Raw genomic sequence first — 14,193 nt, 5'->3', positions numbered from 1 at the left:
AACAGTTTCTGTGATTATTCGCAAATGGAAGAAACACAAAAGACCTGTCAATCTCCCTCAGCCTGGKGCTCCATGCAAGATCTCACCTCRTGAAGTTGCAATGATCATGAGAACRGTGAGGAATCAGCCCAGAACTACACAGGAGGATCTTGTCAATGATCTCAAKGCAGCTGGGACCATAGTCATCAAGAAAACAATTGGTAACACACTATGCCGTGAAGGACTGAAATCCTGCAGCGCCCGCAAGGTCCCCCTGCTCAAGAAAGCACATATACATGCCCGTCTGAAGTTTGCCAATGAACATCTGAATGATTCAGAGGACAACTGGGTGAACGTGTTGTGGTCAGATGAGACCAAAATGGAGTTCTTTGTTCATCAACCCACTTGCCGTGTTTGGAGGAGGAGGAATGCTGCCTATGACCCCAAGAAACCATCCCCACCGTCAAACATGGAGGTGGAAACTTATGCTTTGGGGGTGTTTTTCTGCTAAGGGACAGGACAACTTCACCGCATCAAAGGGACGATGGACGGGGCCATGTACCGTCAAATCTTGGGTGAAAACCTCCTTCCTCAGCCAGGGTATTGAAAATGGGTCGTGGATGGTATTCCAGCATGACAATGACCCAAAACAACAGGCCAAGGCAACAAAGGAGTGGCTCAAGAAGAAGCACATTAAGGTCCTGGAGTGGCCTAGCCAGTATCCAGACCTTAATCCCATAAGAAATCTGTGGAGGGAGCTGAAGGTTCGAGTTGCCAAACGTCAGCCTCAAAACCTTAATGACTTGAAGAAGATCTGCAAAGAGGGAGTGGACCAAAATCCCTCCTGAGATGTGTGCAAACCTGGTGGCCAACTACAAGAAACGTCTGACCTCTGTGATTGCCAACAAGGGTTTTGCCACCAAGTACTAAGTCATGTTTTGCAGAGGGGTCAAATACTTATTTCCCTCATTAAAATGCAAATCAATTCATAACATTTTTGACATGCGTTTTTCTGGATTTTTTTGTTGATATTCTGTCTCTCACTGTTCAAATAAACCTACCATTAAAATTATAGACTGATCATTTCTTTGTCAGTGGGCAAACGTACAAAATCAGCAGGGGATCAAATACTTTTTTCCCTCACTGTATAGCATGACTTCTGCCCCATTCAAAACAACTTGAAACTCGGAACTGGGAAATCTCAGACCTCAGTGTGTTCAATACAACTGGGAACTCTGTACAACTGGGAACAATACAACTGGGAACTCACTGATGTCATGATTAAACTTTTTTCTTTTTTTCTCTCGAGTTCCCAGTTGTCTTGAAAGCACCATAAATCCAGAGAATGCCAGACTTTGATGACAAAGATTGTGCACAAAGGACCACCGTGCCACCTTCCTGTTCAAGTGAGCAAAACACAACAAGGTGAGTTAAAAAATGTATTGTATGCTGCTGCATAAGTTATGGAATATCCCCGGGATGTATACTGTAGCTAAGAAAGTAATATGTTGAGTGTATGTTTAGTAAGCTGTTGGTGGTGCACATGTAGCCTATATCCTGTTTTAGAGAAATGTCATCAGCGAATATTATAAGAGCTTTCATTGTCTGCTATATGCCCCTTTATTTATCTTATGGCTCTGACTTGGTGTACAGGGAGAATCCTGTAAGAACAGCCCATGTTCTGAATTCTGTCACTGTATCTTTCAAAAGTGCTGAACAAATACTTATATTGACTACATCTGTCTTAGCTCACTCATTAATGTCTTAATCGAAATTACGAATAGCCTCTTATCCGCTAGTCATCACCTTATGACATAGTTTGTAGATCTCAATTGTCAGTAGAAACCACATTTGTTTAAGGAAGTCAGCCATATCAGCTATAATTTTTTTAAAGGCAGTAAATGAGGCTGAATGAACTGTTTCGCTGACAGATAAGGCTCCACTGAAAGCCAGGTGTAGCAGTGCTAAGGTGTTGGCCCTAACAGTTTTGGGGCACCGTTTGTCACCGTTATAGTGCAATTCATGTATTGTTTAGTGTTGTGTTGTGTAGTGTAGTGGCTTTGCTGGCATGCRTCCCCCATTTTTATTATTGTTTCCCCAGCAAGATTTACAAGCTAAAATCGCCACTGGTCATGCAAAAACCACCGATTTAAAGTCTAATCATTAGAGTACAATATGGAAATCATCTTACCAATATTGTGTTTTCATATGGTGATATGCGGTACCGATAACTTTGAATGGTGCTTTGGAACCAAACCTTGTATGCCTACAGTGTGATATGAGACCCTTTTAATAGTGATTTCGGACAATTTCAACTGAGATCGAGTGTGCTTGTTCACCATAGAAGACATCACTGGGTGGTCTTCTTGGGAGAGCTAACTAAACAGTCACAATCAGTGCGTAACAGCTGGCTAGCGTAGAGCTCTCTTCCATTCCATCTGAACGTGTCTTCAGTAGGCCTACAGCAGGCAATATTGTTACCCCACTCTGCAGTCTATTAAAGCCAGAAGAGGTGAACATGCTTGTGTTCCTTGCCAGAAACCTTTAGGTTCTTCATTGCACTTTATCTTAAATAAGCATGCCCCATTCAAGAAATGTAGAACCAGGAACAGATATAGCCCTTGGTTCTCTCCAGACCTGACTGCCCTAACCAACACAAAAACATCCTGTGGCGTTCTGCATTAGCATCGAACAGCCCCCGTGATATGCAAATTTTCAGGGAAGTTAGAAACCAATATACACAGGCAGTTAGAAAAGCCAAGGCTAGCTTTTTCAAGCAGAAATTTGCCTCCTGCAACACAAACTCAAAAAAATTCTGGGACACTGTAAAGTCCATGGAGAATAAGAACACCTCCTCCCAGCTGCCCACTGCACTGAGGAGAGGAAACTCTGTCACCACCGATAAATCCACTATAATTGAGAATTTCAATAAGCATTTTTCTACGGCTGGCCATGCTTTCCACCTGGCTACCCCTACCCCGGTCAACAGCACTGCACCCCCCCCACAGCAACTCGCCCAAGCCTTCCCCATTTCTCCTTCTCCCAAATCCAGTCAGCTGATGTTCTGAAAGAGCTGCAAAATCTGGACCCCTAAAAATCAACCAGGCTAGACAATCTGGACCCTTTCTTTCTAAAATGATCTGCCGAAATTGTTGCAACCCCTATTACTAGCCTGTTCAACCTCTCTTTCGTGTCGTCTGAGATTCCCAAAGATTGGAAAGCAGCTGCGGTCATCCCCCTCTTCAAAGACGGGGACACTCTTGACCCAAACTGCTACAGACCTATATCTATCCTACCTTGCCTTTCTAAGGTCTTCAAAAGCCAAGTCAACAAACATATTACCGTCCATTTCGAATCCCACCGCACCTTCTCCGCTATGCAATCTGGTTTCAGAGCTGGTCATGGGTACACCTCAGCCACGCTCAAGGTCCTAAACGATATCTTAACTGCCATCGATAAGAAACAATACTGTGCAGCCGTATTCATTGACCTGGCCAAGGCTTTCGACTCTGTCAATCACCACATCCTCATCGGCAGACTCGATAGCCTTGGTTTCTCAAATGATTGCCTCGTCTGGTTCACCAACAACTTCTCTGATAGAGTTCAGTGTGTCAAATCAGAGAGCCTGTTGTCCGGGCCTCCGGGAGTCTCTATGGGGGTGCCACAGGGTTCAATTCTTGGGCCGACTCTCTTCTCTGTATACATCAATGATGTCGCTCTTGCTGCTGGTGAGTCTCTGATCCACCTCTACGCAGACGACACCATTCTGTATACTTCTGGCCCTTCTTTGGACACTGTGTTAACAACCCTCCAGACGAGCTTCAATGCCATACAACTCTCCTCCGTGGCCTCCAACTGCTCTTAAAAACAAGTAAAACTAAATGCATACTCTTCAACCGATCGCTGCCTGCACCTGCCCGCCCGTCCAGCATCACTACTCTGGACGGTTCTGACTTAGAATATGTGGACAACTACAAATACCTAGGTGTCTGGTTAGACTGTAAACTCTCCTTCCAGACTCACATCAAACTGACCATCCTACCRATCCTCGACTTCGGCGATGTCATTTACAAAATAGCCTCCAATACCCTACTCAATAAATTGVATGCAGTCTATCACAGTGCCATCCGTTTTGTCACCAAAGCCCCATATACTACCCACCACTGCGACCTGTACGCTCTCATTGGCTGGCCCTCGCTTCATACTCGTCGCCAAACCCACTGGCTCCAGGTCATCTACAAGACCCTGCTAGGTAAAGTCCCCCCTTATCTCAGCTTGCTGGTCACCATAGCAGCACCCACCTGTAGCACGCACTCCAGCAGGTATATCTCTCTGGTCACCCCCAAAACCAATTCTTCCTTTGCCCGCCTCTCCTTCCAGTTCTCTGCTGCCAATGACTGGAACAAACTACAAAAATCTCTGAAACTGGAAACACTTATCTCCCTCACTAGCTTTAAGCACCAGCTGTCAGAGCAGCTCACAGATTACTGCACCTGTACATAGCCCATCTATAATTTAGCCCAAACAACTACCTCTTCCCCTACTGTATTTATTTATTTATTTATTTTGCTCCTTTGCACCCCATTATTTATATTTCTACTTTGCACATTCTTCCACTGCAAATCTACCATTCCAGTATTTTACTTGCTATATTGTATTTACTTCGCCACCATGGCCTTTTTTTGCCTTTACAGATAGCCCAGAATAAGCTGATCAGGGTAGTATTGAAGGTGAGTCCACGTACTCACATAGGCAGGAGCTGCTTTCAGGAACTAAACTGGCTGCCTGTTGAGGCTAGGGTGTCCCAGATTAGACTAGGTTTGGTTTACAGGAGTATTTATGGTCCTGCGCCCAGATATCTAAGTGATCACTTTCCTCGTGTTAGGGATGCACACAATCACAGCACCAGATCAGGTGTTGCTGATGTGTGCTTATACAAGTTCAGGAGTAATGCTGGGAAAGGTGCTATCTTGTATACTGGAGCCTCAGAATGGAATGAGTTGCCTCTGCCCATAAAAACAACATCCTCTCTCGGCAGCTTTAAAAATAAAGTAAAAATATGTTTGATGTCTTCTGTGCCCATATGAATAACCCCTATGATGTAACTGGAATGATGAGATAGATGTTCTTCTTCTTTGTTTTTGTTTTATTATTTCACTGCCATACTGTGTTCGATCTTGTCTAGCCATCTTGTCTCAAGAGGACCACAATGGAAATAAGTCCAAGACTTTATTGTGTGTTATCCTCAATGATTTTATTCATGTGCATGTATGGCTTTTTCAAGTTATATGTGTGCTTGTTTTTTTAAATGGTCTAATTAATAAACAAACAAAAACATGTTTAAAGGGAAAAAAAGGGAAAAGTACAAAAGGGAAAATAAATCAACATAATTATGGGTTGTATTTACAATGGTGTTTGTTCTTTACTGGTTGCCCTTTTCTTGTGGCAAAAGGTCACAAATCTTGCTGCTGTGATGGAACACTGTAGTATTTCACCCAATAGATATGGGATTTGTTTTCAAATTCTTTGTGGGTCTGTGTAATCTGAGGGAAATATCTGTTTCTAATATGGTCATACAATTGGCAGGAGGTTGGGAAGTGCAGCTCAGTTTCCACCTCATTTTGTGGGCAGTCTTCTCTTGATAGCGAGGTCTGCCTACGGCGGCCTCTCTCAATAGCAAGCTATGCTCACTGTATAGTCAAAGCTTTACTTAATTTGGGGTTTGTTACAGTGGTCAGGTATTCTGCCACTGTGTACTCTCTGTTTAGGGCAAAATAGTGTTCTAGTTTGATCAGTTTTTTTGTTAATTCTTTCCAACGTGTCAAGTAATTATATTTTTGTTTTCAAATTTTTTGGTTGGGTCTAATTGTGTTGTTGTCTTGGAGCTGTTTGTGTTTGTGAATAGAGCCCCAGGACCAGCTTGCTTATCAAACTCTTCTCCCTGTTCATCTCTCTGTAGGTGATGGCTTTGCTATGGAAGGTTTGGGAATCGCTTCCTTTTAAGTGGTTGTAGAATTTAACAGCTCTTTTCAGAATTTTGATAATTAGCGGGTACAGGCCTAATTCTGCTCTGCATGTATTATTTGGTGTTTTGCGTTTTACACAGAGGATTGTTTTTGCAGAATTCTGCATGCAGATTCCATTTAGTGAATTATTGGTTGGTGAGCGCACCACAGACCTCACAATCATAAAGGGCAATGGGTTCTATAACTGATTCAAGTATTTTTTGCCAGATCCTAATTAGTATGTCGAATTTTATGTTCCTTCTGATGGCATAGAAGGCCCTTTTTGCCTTGTCTCTCAGATTGTTCACAGCTTTGTGGAAGTTACCTGTGGCGCTGATATTTAGGCCAAGGTACGTATCGTTTTTTTGTGTGCTCTAGGGCAACGGTGTTGATGGAATTTCGATTTGTGGTCCTGCCAATTGGACCTTTTTGGGAACACCATTATTTTTGTCTTACTGAGATTTACTGTCAGGGTCCAGATTTGACCGAATCTGTGCAGAAGATCTAGGTGCTGCTGTAGTTGGGGACAGACGCACCAGATCATCAGCAAACCGTAGAAATTTGACTTCAAATTCTAGTAGGGTGAGGCCGGGTGCTGCAGACTTTTCTTGTGCCCTCACCCATTCGTTGATTTATATGTTGAAGCGGGTAGGGCTTAAGCTGCATCCTTGTCTCACCCTGTGAATTTTAACCACGTTTGTGTACATGGATTTTATAATGACATATGTTTTTCCCTCAACACCGCTTTCCATCAATTTGTAGAGCAGACCCTCATGCCAAATAGATTTTTTGAAATCAAAGCATGAGAAGACTTTGCCTTTGTTTTGGTTTGTTTGTCAATTAAGGTGTGCAGGGTGAATACATGGTCTGTCATATAGTAATTTGGTAAAAGGTCTGCGGTTAATGATAATGCGTAGGATTTTCCAAAGATTGCTGTTGACGCATATCACATGGTAGTTATTTGGGGTCAAATTAGTCTCCACTTTTGATTGTCTCTTTCCTTCTTTTCCTACAGTAAGACTGACCTGAGGCGACACGTCTTCCACCTGATGGCAAAACTCAAGTTGCACCACATCTGCCTAACGCACATATTCATGTTGCGCCTATGACCAGAGGAAGTGAAGTATTCCTTGATATTTAAATAGATGTGACGAGCTGCTAATCATAAAAACACTGGACTATAAATACACTTGGCTACTCATTCATTGGGAGAAGCGTGTTTAATGTTTTGTAATAGGCTTGACAGTGCTGAATAAAAACTAAGACGTGAACCCTCATAAAGAATACAGCAAAGAGCTGCTGTTTTTGACAGTCTCTGGTCATGGTTTTGAAAGTTATGAAATCTCACATAGGCTAGTATCAAACTTTGCTGTGGCCGAGATTTGAGCGAACTAATTGGTCAGCGCAGTAGGCACACCCGGTTTAGCAACAGATCTCCCGGTCCACCAGATAGACGGAGTTTGTATTTGCAGACAAATTAAATGGTTAAAAATGGGAACACTTTGCCTATCCGGTGCACACGGCTTCTGAATCAAATGCACCTACCACCAACAGTGCAACACCAATATAAAAAAAGGAGTGCAAGCCTTTATGCCTTTTTTAGTTAACATTTCTGTAGAAAAGCTAGGTGATCAACTAGAAATGCCTTGAAGATCGACCAGTCGTTCGCAATCGACCAGTTGGTGACTACTGTTCTAGACAAATTTCATGGGAACGTTGCAGGGACATTTCTGTGTATCAATTGTCAGGCCGGAGAAGGACATGCATTACTACCAGTTCTGTCTGGAGGGGATCCTCCAGAACTCCCGACACCAAGGTCTGCTGCATGGTACACTAAATGGATCTGGTTCAGGAGGGCCAGAGAGACCTGGTGAGCTGGGGTTCACACAAACACCATGCCAGTTGGAAACTTAACATTTTAGTGCATATACACATTCACTCAGACACACATTGCATTCTTAGACAAATTGTTACTGTCACCACTAAAACAAATACTTAACATGTAATCTTTGAAACATTGAATTACTGTGGAATTCTATTCATTCCTATGAAGACTGCCAATATGGCCGACCGGTAGCTTAAACCTCTCATTGGCCACCAGTACATAGCATCAGCAATCCAGGGTTTATATACATCATTGGTCTACCCCTGACCAATGCATACCAGCAGCACTGCTACCCTGTATAACACATTTTCTTACAGAATAACCTATTTYCCTTAAGACTGACAGTTGTCTGATTTTAAAAAGATATAGAAAAATCTATGAAATGCTAATTTTACTGTTAGGGGACACCAACACCATTTTTTTTGTCACAAAATGATATGCACAGTATTTTTATTAGGAAAGAAACAAATTATGTTCTGCTTTGCATAGTCACTTGACTAGCTTTACTATGATCTGCCGTTGTCGAGGCTAGTGTACGTTTCTATATGGAGTTAATGTAGTCAAGGCTTTGATGCTGAATACTATGGAGTTGATAACTGGTGGGGGAGGGATATGGTCGACACGCAACAAATACAGTGTCTCACACTGAACAAAACATGTAATTGTGCATTCATTACTTTTTTGAACTGCCAAATAAATACATATGGTGTTGTGTTCAGCAACACGTGTTGGTTAATTGAAGCTCAATTTAATCCGTAGCACTAAAGACCTGCGCTACATCGGTCGCAGAGACTGCATTCACGGTAAATGCATGTCGGCTCAATCTGAAATTACCTTTACATTTCTACAGCGCTGAGTTTAAACGTTACAGAATGAATCGAGCCCTAAAGCATATGAGCACAATATGTGCCGAATTGTTCCTTTACTCATAGAATGTATTATTTGCTCATCACCCGTGTGGAAGTTCATATCTAAAACCCTAGCTTGGAGTAGGTTTCTATAATAAATAAATAAATATCACAATTGATGCATTAAGCACATCTTTATCATAACTCCTCTCAAAAATATCTTCATTGCATTAAAAACTAGCCTAATGCACATTCACATTATTTTCTGAGACATTACAATTCTCTAGGTTAACCAAATGTTATGCGAAAAGTCTTCTCCTGCTCTTTGCGTCGGTTGTCGCAGAGTTTGGACACATCCTCCACCCTTCTCTGTAGAAGCACTGAGGAAAGACAGGGAGATATTACAGAGTTAATATGGTTTGAAGGAAGTCTTGACTCCGTATCAGAAAGGTCAAGTTAGTTGTGGAAGTAGTTTACTCAAGCTTCTCTAGACCATAGGTTAAATACTGACCCGAGTTCTGGTCAATCCATTGAAGAGAGTCCATGTGGGCATTGAGAATTTTACAGATCTGCTGAAGCTAAAAAGAGGAAAAGTGTCAGCATACCTAATTATTCAATTCCTCCTCCCTAAATAAAACTATACAAGGATGTATTCATTACAGGTAAAAACAGTTATGAAAAATGCTGTATTTGCCAATAAAAAAAATATTCGTAGTTATACAGTATGTACAGATCTACTTAAATGACATACCCCTGCACATCGACTGTATTAATGAGCACATTGTACTTGTACCCCTTGTATTGTCAAGTCACCGTTACTTATTGTGTATTATTACATGTTTTACTTTTCTATTATTTCTCCATTTTCTTTCTCTGCATTTTTGAAGGGCCCATAAGTAAGCATTTCTCCACACCTGTTTACAAAGTATGTGACATAACATTTGATTTAGAATAACTGTAGCAATATAGAAGCAGAAGCAGCCAGGTATTCAGTAGACCATCTGTTTTTCTTTCTCACCGGGTCACTGGTATCAGCTGGCCCACAGGATGTGTTCAGGTGTTCAATTATTTCCTTTAGATCTTGGGACATCCTCTTCAGCTGGGCGTCCACGTTCTCTGCAAGCTTGTACCTTCAGAAAGAGAATGCATGAAAATGAAATATCACAACCATATAGTCATGAATCAGTTCTCACTCAAAGCCCTTTGTTAAAACCTTACGTTCTCTCGCGTTCCTCGTCGGCATTCTGCATGTAGATAGTTCCACTCTGTTCTTTGACAGACTCCTCCAGCGGGGACAGTAGGTCCTCCAGTTCCTTCTGTTGTGACAGGATGAAGTCCAGCTCCTGGTCCAGCCTGGGATGGGTTAGAGAGCAGAAACACAAGGTCATCCAATAACTTTGACACAATAGTAACACAATGACTACTTGTCACAGATAAAGGCCAGAATTCAGAATCTGGTGTATTCAAAGATTAGACATAAACCAGTTAACTCCCACCTTCTTTGGTCCAGTTTCACCTTCTCCATCTCCCTGTGCAGTGATGTGATCTGTAACAACGAGATGAACATCCTCTTAAAATCTGCCATGAAGACACCCCAAAATTCAATTGAAGGCCATTTCATGAGATTAAAACAAATAGCATGGCCTAGATTCTAATGGTGCAGTCACCGCGAGAAGTGCCATGTCTGTTTACCTTCTCTCCGTTCTCCACCAGCGTGCGGTCCCAGGCGTTTACCTGGGTAGCCTGCTGTAAGAAGTGCCTCTCCTGGTCCTCCAGCTCAAGACTCCACTTGTTGATGAGACCCTCTAGTTGGGCGTAGGACATCACTGGAGGAGCACTGCAGAGGGGGAGTAAATGGACAGGGTCACATTGAAACGACTAGGGCTAAGAGTGGATAAGGATGTATTTAGAGAAATGCAAAAAAGGTTGAGGATACAGAAGCAGTGAGAGACGTAATGAACTTGGCTGGCTAAACCCCGCAGTACCTTGCTGTAACAGTAGTGATGGTTGTGGCTATTCCAGTGATTGGGGCCGTTGTGCCAATGCCAGTGGCACCCGCAGGTTTCATACCCAGTGAAAAACCTGTTGTAGAGCCAGTGGTAGCGAAAACATAAAATTCACTACAGTGATGAATTCCTCAATATGACCAGAATTCATCAAAGACAAACAAGCCCAGTTACAGAATTTTGCATAAACAAGCAACAATATCAAGCTTTAGTTATGCCAATAACCCTGTATGATGAAACAGTACGATACCTGTGCCAGCTGGTGCTGTGGTGGTGGCAGTGACTGCTCCCAGGGGTTTGAGCATGAAGCCCAGGGTACTTCCTGCTGCTGATGTGGCAGCCGGGGCGGCTGAGGTGAGGGAAGCACCCACTGATCAGGAGAGAGTACGGGTAACAGAAAATAAAATTAATGCCACCACAGAATGTCAGAAAGACCATTTAACCTTAGTTATGAGTTATTTGCTGACATTTGATTTATCAGGCAAGAGTTAGAGGATAAAACTCACGAAAACCTGTGACTGCTGCCGTTGATGCTGGTACTGCAAAGAGAGAAGAACCTAATGAGGCCTGGGTAGCCGAGGCAGTTACAGCAGGGGCTGGAGTAGCTTTAGAGAAAGAAAAATAGATCAACTTGATATCAGTTGAAAAATAGGCACACACATGTCCATTCAGAGATAAAACATTTTCTGAGACAGTTTCAAACATTTATTTTTCTCCAATTTGTCAGCTATTTATTTGACAAATGACATATGCCAAACATCTCCGACTCCCCCATTTACCTGAAGGTTTGACACCAAAAGCAAATCCTCCACCCTGGGTTGTGGTTGGTGCAGCTGTTGAGGCCAGGGCCACAGAGTTCAGACCTGAGGGAAATAAAATACACTCATTCAGGATGCACAAAACACCCAATGTAAACATGTAATTTACTGTACATTACCCATAATCTGATCAACTGAGCTGACTAGAAACTCAGAAAACTCACCTGTGGACTGGTTCCCCAGGGAGAGGGTGGCAGGGGCGCTGTTCCCAAATGAGAAGCCCCCTCCTGCGGTTACGGTAGGGGCTGCCTGGACCTTGGCGGCACCAAAACTAAACCCACCTCCCATCATTTGAGCGGTTGCAGCAGGAGTTCCTAAAGAGAGCCCACCAGCTGCTGCTGGTTGAGCCTGAGTTTGGGAAACAGGGGCTCCAAGCCCCCCTGCGGTCCCAAAGCTGAACCCCCCTCCTGTGGAAACAGCAGTGGTTTGTGCGGTGAAACCCCCACCAAGTCCAAAACCTGCCCCAGAGGTGGGGGTTGCCATCCCCATAGTTAGCCCTGTCGGTGCTGGTTGAGAGGCAGCTGGTGTGCCCAGATTGAGTTTAGCAGTGGGAGTCCTAGAGATAAAAGTAAGAGAAAAGAACACATTAGAAAATCTACATTACAATCCAACTAAAAGTTTGCCTTGCTAGCCAGACTCCTTGTTCCAGCCAGACGCGACACCCACGGATGTCAGTTTCTTCTCCGCAATGAGTCAATCTGAGAACCTCCCAGAATCTTCATTGAATGCGAACACATTCAGGGCAGTCTGAATGGTCCAAAAACAGATTGGTTGGGGTAGAGATCCAGAACACACGTCATTATCTTTGAATGGTTAGCGACGAGACAAACCCTGATAACTGTTTTGTTTAACACCCCTTGTTCCCCTCGTCCCCAAAAATGACTTTAATGATGGCAGTCTCAGACTAAAAGTATGAAATGAACAATAGARCAGCCGAAGAGTTGTGTGAGTCGTCAGGCTAACTAAAAGCTAAAACAGGTAACAACCTACCCAAGATTAAGCGCTATAACTATCCAAACATCCATGTAAATTACATCATCCAATGCACCCACCCAATAGAGAAGCCTCCTCCTGCTGGAGTACTGTTCTGTGTAGGGTTCCCAAAGCTGAATCCTCCAGTTGAGTTTGTACTGTTTGGGGGCTGGGCAGGATTGGGGGGTCCAAAAGAGAAGCCACCACCTGGAGTTGTAGGTGCAGCACTTGCATTCCCAAAGCCTGTGGCTGGCGCAGCTGTGGTTTTGGGAGCTCCAAAGCTGAATCCAGTATTGGACGCTTGTCCAAAGTTGAATCCTCCACTCATTGTCCTATCTAGGAAGGAGGACAAGGTAGAGATGAATACAATGACATTACATCGTACCGATGTCATAGTCCCTTCAACGTCTTCACCCACTAGCACAATTTAGCTAGCCACATAATAAGATATGCAGATTTATACAGGTCAACCCCATGCCACTTCTTTGACTTATCTATTTTTTACACTGACAATATTTATAAATAGACATTCTGGGAGAACGGTTGTTATACTATAGCAAGTTAGCGTACTTACTTAGCTAACGTTAGTGTTCTAGTTAGTAAGTTAGTCAATTAACGTTAGCTAGCTCACTACTAAAATACGAACGAGTTAGCTAGTGAACTAAACGCCATATATTAACGTTGTATTGCAATACCACCATCTAAACAAGAGTATACATGTTCGTTCACTGACAAGGAACAAATCCTGTCAATTGATAAAATTACCATACCTCCCCTCTTCTTCCGACAAGAGATGAAATTGAACGATTGCTATCTGCGCRCACTATGAACGCTTTTGATTGCGGTAACAACATCGCTATGTAACTAAGTACTTCCGGGACAAGGATTTTTGGAATCCTTCTGAAGAGTCCCGTCCTGCATACTTTGTAAATGAAATAGGGCGAAAATGGAAAACATGCACATTTATCGATATTTTATAGTTATCATACAAAGAATAATTAAAATAATTTCTGAGATATGTGATGTTTATTTCATATCTAAAAATGGTCAATGTTTGTACTATAATTTTTTGCACCACACACACCCTTGTATGTACGTTGTCGCAGTAAAAGGAGTCCATACTACTCAGGAGCACTTGTACACTTGTAGTTTCCAAATCCAGAATTTACACCCAGAGAAGCGTTGGTGCTCATTTTGCCAACCGTAAAGAGTGACCAAGCAGCTTAAATGCACTTCGTTTTTTCATATTGGCATATTGCAGCATACACAATTCCCTGTAAATTGTGTCGCAATAAAAGGGGGTCCATTCTTCTCCGGAGCACCTTTCGTTTCCAAAGCCACAGTTTACAGGAGCGTCGCTGCTCATTCTACAAACAATGTTTGTTTATGAAGTCAATAGATGCAATTTGGTCAAACATACTTTATTCATTGAGCTGTAAATTCCAGATTGTAAAGTAAAAGTAGAATGGACCCCTTTAACTGTGATACAACATGCAGAAAAGTGTACAGTGCAATATGTCTAATATGAAAAAAACTRTTGGATTTAAGCTCATTGGACATGTAAGGGCCAAACAAGCTTTGAGTGTGCCATTGTAGATTTACCCTCAGTAATACATGGCTTCTGCCTCAGCTGATTGAGGTAATATTGAACCTCTTCCAATGTCAGCCCTGTCATATCAA

The 14,193-nt window shown here is 42.6% G+C and overlaps 1 protein-coding gene across 4 annotated transcripts; it reads right to left on the bottom strand.

Moving 5' to 3' along the window:
* Nucleotides 1-8,302: 8,302 nt before the first annotated feature.
* Nucleotides 8,303-13,391, bottom strand: nup62l (nucleoporin 62 like). 4 transcript variants are annotated; one of them, XM_023967917.2, is made up of 13 exons: nucleotides 13,284-13,391; nucleotides 12,594-12,849; nucleotides 11,706-12,097; nucleotides 11,503-11,586; nucleotides 11,230-11,328; nucleotides 10,974-11,093; nucleotides 10,703-10,799; nucleotides 10,410-10,554; nucleotides 10,214-10,263; nucleotides 9,936-10,070; nucleotides 9,736-9,847; nucleotides 9,229-9,295; nucleotides 8,303-9,097 (listed from the first exon to the last, which is right to left on the bottom strand). In XM_023967917.2, exons 2-13 carry the CDS (start codon nucleotides 12,839-12,841, stop codon nucleotides 9,006-9,008), a joined length of 1,641 nt encoding a protein of 546 aa, XP_023823685.1. In that variant the 5' UTR covers nucleotides 12,842-12,849; nucleotides 13,284-13,391; the 3' UTR covers nucleotides 8,303-9,005. The 4 variants fall into 4 exon arrangements, with proteins under 4 accessions (XP_023823685.1, XP_023823687.1, XP_023823686.1 ...); XM_023967919.2 differs by having other exon boundaries at nucleotides 11,230-11,262; XM_023967918.2 differs by having other exon boundaries at nucleotides 13,279-13,367.
* Between the last annotated feature and the right edge of the window lie 802 nt (nucleotides 13,392-14,193).

Source organism: Salvelinus sp. IW2-2015, linkage group LG23 (genome assembly GCF_002910315.2).
Source record: "Salvelinus sp. IW2-2015 linkage group LG23, ASM291031v2, whole genome shotgun sequence".
Classification (NCBI taxonomy): Eukaryota; Metazoa; Chordata; class Actinopteri; order Salmoniformes; family Salmonidae; genus Salvelinus; species Salvelinus sp. IW2-2015.
Note: the sequence above shows the minus strand (reverse complement) of the source record. Positions and strands in the feature narration are given on the sequence as shown.

Bases quoted from the DNA above. Each gene is read 5' to 3' on its own strand.
- nup62l (XM_023967917.2), bottom strand. From the start codon at position 12,841: ATGAGTGGAGGATTCAACTTTGGACAAGCGTCCAATACTGGATTCAGC. The intron at 10,555-10,702 runs GTACTGCGGGGT...CCCCCTCTGCAG, and splicing joins ATCACTACTGTTACAGCAAG to TGCTCCTCCAGTGATGTCCT. The intron at 10,264-10,409 runs GTAAACAGACAT...TCGTTGTTACAG, and splicing joins TGGTGGAGAACGGAGAGAAG to ATCACATCACTGCACAGGGA.